The sequence below is a fragment of the Lycium barbarum genome, chromosome 5 (assembly GCF_019175385.1).
Source record: "Lycium barbarum isolate Lr01 chromosome 5, ASM1917538v2, whole genome shotgun sequence".
Lineage (NCBI taxonomy): Eukaryota > Viridiplantae > Streptophyta > Magnoliopsida > Solanales > Solanaceae > Lycium > Lycium barbarum.
Window position 1 is genome coordinate 3,207,589 of NC_083341.1, and position 6,000 is coordinate 3,213,588.

Sequence of the window (6,000 nt, forward strand, 5' to 3'; positions counted from 1 at the left end):
TTTTTTAGAGCACCTTTCCCGTAATTATAATATTTCTTTTTAACTCTTTTTTCTCAACAAAAAATCACACTCTCGAAACAAATATTGTGTTACGACAAATGAGAAGGTAGAAGAAGAAAAAGGAAGAAAAAAAAATGTTTCAGTGAAATTCTCATGCTTGGATTCATGATCTATCAAAACCTTAAGTAAAGACGAATAAAAAAGAAACAGATTGTTGGTAGCTTATAATTTTTCAATACCCCAAAAGAACAAACCGCACATGTAATACAAATCCTCAAGTTATAACTCTGAAAATTCAAGTATATCAACATCATAACAGATGCAAAGAGACGGACAAAACGAAGAAAAAAGATTGAGACACAATTAATTTTGATAATAGATAGAAGACCGAAGCATATATAATTGAACATAATTCTCAATATTTTTAACCGTCATCTCAAAACCACCAAATCTTTTCAGGTTCTAAATGTTTGCCAGAGCAGCGAAAGAATAAAAGAACCTACTATCTAAAACTTGCAATAGTGAAAAAGTGACCAGAATGTCTAATAATAAAATAAACCAAACCAATATTATACATAAAACAATCCCAATAGAAAATAAATAATATCACTCACTCAAATTGCTAGAAGAACAAAAGAAATTTTCACTGCTCTTATTATATGCAAAAAAAGAAATTGAATGAAGAAATTGAAAGTGAATGATTGCTGCAGATTTCTTTTCTCTAACTTATATAACATAGATGAATCCTTTTTATTTAGTATTAATTAAGGAAAGTGAGACGGCTATTAGGCATTATTAGGGAAAGCAAAAGGGTGTAAGTGACTTAATTAGGACAAACACGACCATTTAAATCTTTATTTATTTAATAAATATATTATGAATGACTAACTTTATTATAATATACATGGAAGAAAATGGTAGAGTAGAAGGAAAGAGGGGCTTATGGAAAAGAATTAAATGAATTCACGCTTAATTATCATTTACTACATGTGTTTATTGCTCTTACAATTCATCATTGGTAACTGCTCATGCTATGCCTGTTCACTTTTTTCATTTATTTACTACAATTATTTATTCTTTATTGTCTTTATTATATGAGCTTTTAAATATAATTAATGATAAAAATGATGGGAAAAATGTCAAAAAAGGAGATAAAAGATAAATGCATTTGGAGGCCTTAGAGGGATGCCACATAGGATTGGCTATGCCTAGCTTTATATTATATATAGATTAACTAGCAAAATAATCCAACTCAATTCCTTTTCGAAATTCATCATATAAGTTTAAAAAAAAAAAACAAGTTAACAAGATTCTTAGGGTGCATAAATGTGTTCATCGTAGTGAGAGATATAAAAAGAATGAGCAAATCAGTTGTAATGCAATATTAAGAGTCAAATTGGTTAAAATGTAAACTTGAAGCAATAAGGATGAAATCATAGAAGAGAAATGTATTCTAAATAAATTGTCACTAGTCATTTTTCTTTCTTTTCCATTTATTCCAACAGATGGCCGCTCTCCACATTTTTTTTAATATGTGAAGTTATTTGGATGAACTCATCTTATTCGTCATTTTAGACTTTACATGAACTTATCAATTTTTGAGCTTGAAGGCCAATCAGTGGGTGTTGTTAATTGTCTCACATCAGTTGAGGAAACGACCTGATTTCTTCTTAAATGGAGTTCAAACAATTCTCACTGAGCTAGCTTTTGAGATTACGTTAAGCCTACGTTTATTTTCTTTACATTCTTTGCTGCAAATTTGATTCTGATAGAAGTTACCCTAGGAGACGTGAAAAAAATGATGAAACCTTTTAACTTTCATATCGTAGAAAACAATTACCATCACAATTCACATAAACAGTTCCACTTGAAAAAAAAGGGTAATCTTCAAGATGCATCATTGAGTTCTAGGAGAACCCTCTTCATATATAGTATCAGCTGCCAAAAAGAATTTATATCAACAAATGATCAATTTTTTATATTGAAGGAGGCTGTTCATCTCAAATGTGCTTAGAGGTGGTAAATGTCTTGTATAATTTGGAGATTTTGTGGAAGTATAGTTGAACAACTTCATAAACTGGCCAAAAATGATGAATGCAATACATTATGACATTAAATTGTGCATTTTCTGATGAGGAATAGAGAGACGACATTCAGACTTCTCAACCACACGCGTTTGAACTGCTCTATCGTGCCGCTCAAGTTGCTTCTGACAGGCTTGTGAACAATTCGGCAAAACCCCCTATATATGTATATATAGTATAACCGCGATTCAAAACAATCAAACCAATGCAAGTATCCCCACACCCCACACCCCACACTTTGGGATTCAACTGGCTATGTTGTTGTTAAACTAAAGAAAAGAGAAAACAAATATACAATCCATATATAGGCAGAGTAAGATGGACCAGAATTTTATCCTAACATCTATCACGTGAGTCTTTATCTTCAGATTTTACCATTTGGCAAAAAACCTTACTCATTGAAACACCAGCAAGATCAGCCATACTCCCAATGCTGTATTGTGTACTTAAGACACTGTTATCCAACTGATTGTCCGATATCTCGTTCTCTTGCTTTGTTTTTTCATCTTTCCCTTGAAGTTTCAATGCATATTCCAAGTTCCACAAAACTTCTCCCATAGTCGGTCTGTCTGCACCATATTCAGCCAAACATTTCTCACCAGTCTCTATAAACTTCATCAAGGACTCTGGTGTTATCTCGGGTGCAATCCTAGGATCAACGATTGCTTCTGATTCTCCCGTCCTTAGACATTTCATCACACGTTCAACCAAATTTACTGACTCCTTGGGAAGAGTGGGATCAATAACGGGCCTGCCACATAAGACTTCAAACATTACAACACCAAAGGAATAGACATCAGATTTATCGGTTAGTTGTTGCCTCGTCAAATACTCCGGATCAAGATATCCAAAACTTCCTTTCACTGCAGTACTAATATGTGTTTGATCAATCTCCGGACCAGTTTTTGATAGTCCAAAATCAGAAACTTTAGCCCGGAGATTTTCATCAAGTAATATATTTGAAGACTTGACATCACGGTGAATAATTGCCTTATTAGAACCCGTATGAAGATAGTGAAGTCCTTTTGCTGATCCAATGCAAATTTCAAGCCTTTGTGTCCAATTCAAATTCGGAAGGTCCGAGCAATACAGATGATCTTTAAGAGTTCCGTTCTCCATATACTCATAAATAATTATCATCTCCTCCTTTTCATTGCAGTAACCGATCAGTGAGACCAAATGTCGATGTCTAAATTGAGAGAGCATTTCGACTTCAGTCTTGAACTCGGTAAGTCCTTGTTGTGATTGATGAAATCCTCTCTTGACCGCCACTTTCGTGTTATCCCTCAAAACTCCCTTGTAAACTTTTCCGAAACCACCTAAGCCTATAACCATAATTTCACTGAAATTATTGGTTGCTTCCTTAACTGCTACAAGAGGGAACTGGTACCCCAGATTCGACTTGGAAATGATAGAGGCATCTTTGTCCTCCGTTGAGCCATCAACCGCTGTCCGTATTCTACTTCTGCAGAGGAGAATAGACACCAAAACCAAAACTATGCAAAATATCGATCCTCCAATAGTTGATCCAAGAATCAACCATGTTCTAGTCTTCTTTGAAGTCGGCACAGAGGACTGAATATCCGCGTCTGAAGCATCAAGACTGCCTTTGACATTACTTATTTTCATGATCTCGAGACCATTAAGGAGGCCCTCGGGATACGCATTACTTACATCTGCTGGACCAATGCTAATGCCAATGCTGCGAACGCTCTCTAACCTCGTGACAACATCCATGTAATACGGAGAACCAACAATGTTTGACGTCTTGTTTTTAAGATCAATAAGGTACGTCGACGCAATTTGGGAATTGACGAAAACATTGAATATCAGATCATGGTCATCGCCACCTACTCGGTTCGGATCCTTGTGGCCATTTACTATGTCACAAAAGTGGAACCTGATGAAATAATCGAAGCCAGGATCAACATCAAACGACCACGTGACATTTACCGAAGTATTTGGATCAGGGTCCGAAAGGATCCTTGTGGCAGTCCCGTACACCGCTGGAGGGGCAATATTCCGAGAAACCCCTCCTCGTGTACTGTACTTCACAGCTCGAGTCCTCGACACAAACTGTACAAGATTGCTGCTTGCTAAGTATCTTTCATCGGATTCCCAAGATCGCCACGAGGTATCATTTCGAGGCAATACTGAAAAATTGCCCATATTCACCCGTGCCACGGTTTCTAGTGCTTGTTCCCTCAGATTATGAGTTCCAGCACTAATAGGAATGAGCTCATCAGGAAGTGAAATGATTTCTAAAGCGTTTACAAATGCGAACGAGCTAGGAAAAGGCGTAAACGTAAGAACAAGACTATTGCTAGTAATGTTCAAAGTGTACTCTTTTACTGAAGAAACATTCAATGGCTGAAAGTTCTTGATCAAAGTGAAGTTCTGAGCAGAAAAAGAGAACTTAGCTGAACTTAGATTGAAATTTTCATCCGAAAACGGATGAAAATACAGGCGAATCCAAACGCGCCCTTGTTTCTTGATCGAAAAGGTGAATTTGGTAGTCTCATTGAGAATTCTAGCAGTTTGATAAAGTGATGAACTATAGGTAGATGGAATGGACTTTAGAGTTGTATTAACAAATTCCTTTTGAGGGGAAGTTAAGTCATCAGCCAAGAAAACTCTATCACCTATAGTTGTATTTTCAAATGATCCACAGTTTATGAGATAGTTATCAACAGGATCAAATCCTAATGAACAAATCATCAAACACAACATAGATAATACCAAAATAAGCAATTGAAGTACTGCAAAATTCATAATGGTTTTCATTTTTTGAAGTGAGAATGAAAAAAGACTCAATCTTTAAGTCATTGATCAAAAAATGAAATCTTGAAATAAACTTAATATGTGATATCAACACAACCCCAACACACCAAATGGACTGAACTTTCAGACAGTGAAAATAAAATAAAAAATAAAATAAAAACTTTGAAATCTTGAAATAAACTTAATTTGTGATATTAACAGAACCCCAACACACCAAATGGACAAAACTTTCAGAAAATAAAAATAATAGTTCACCTTTGTGTTGCAATTAGAAGTCTAATTTCTGAGAGTGTGCAAGAAAGGAGAAAAAGTTTCTATCTTTAATGTTGGTGGATGAGAAAAAATGATGAAAAGCACAACTGGTTCTACAAATTTCTAACACAAGCAAGACTGGATATTTAAGAATAAGTCAAAAAAGTGGAAAAAAAAATATTTCTTCTTATCCTTTGTTAGTTGTTGAATGGGGCACATATTGTTTGAAAAAAAATCCAAAAAGAGGAATTTAAAAGGAACTAAAAATAATAAAATAAATCAAGAGTCAAAAGCTAAATTGGTGCAAGGGATTATGAACAAAGCTCCAAAAATAAAAGAAAGACTATAGATAATAACAAAGGATAACAGCTATTAGGATAAGGGTCTCTCATGTTACATGTGAACACTAGAAAATGATAAAGACAGACTAGTAGATACTAACGGTGGAATCTTAGTAGCTCGATTGGTTGATTATCTGAATTTTTACCTTGATGGCGAGGAGGATTTAATTCTTCACTTTATAATCCTCTCTCCAATTTCACCTTCACCTAACTCATATGTAATAAATAATTTTTGAACTTTTGTTGCCATCACAATAAAAACTTCTCTTATTGCAAGGCTTCAAAAGTTTATTAATATACAAAATAAATTATGTTTGCTCTATCTACCTAGTGTAATTTTTAATGAAAGGAAATCAATTGAAATCCTTTCTTGGTTGCGGCTCCACTATTTTCAGGGGCGAAGGTAGAAATTCAGCTACACGTTCCGCTGAACCTAATAATTTTTGCTTAAGTAATGTATTTGTGTTGAAGTTTATTAAACATATATACATATCAAATTTAGAATCCAGTTATTAACGCTTATCATTCTAAAATTGAGAACC

The 6,000-nt window shown here is 34.5% G+C and overlaps 1 protein-coding gene across 1 annotated transcript; it reads right to left on the bottom strand.

The window, feature by feature from the left end:
• Window positions 1–1,881: 1,881 nt before the first annotated feature.
• On the bottom strand, window positions 1,882–5,407 carry LOC132640157 (receptor-like protein kinase HERK 1). The gene has a single exon (XM_060356626.1). It carries the CDS (start codon window positions 4,866–4,868, stop codon window positions 2,421–2,423), a length of 2,448 nt encoding a protein of 815 aa, XP_060212609.1. The 5' UTR covers window positions 4,869–5,407; the 3' UTR covers window positions 1,882–2,420.
• Between the last annotated feature and the right edge of the window lie 593 nt (window positions 5,408–6,000).

What these genes read in the sequence shown, in the direction of transcription:
- LOC132640157 (XM_060356626.1), bottom strand. Translation starts at nt 4,868, where the DNA reads ATGAAAACCATTATGAATTTTGCAGTACTTCAATTGCTTATTTTGGTA.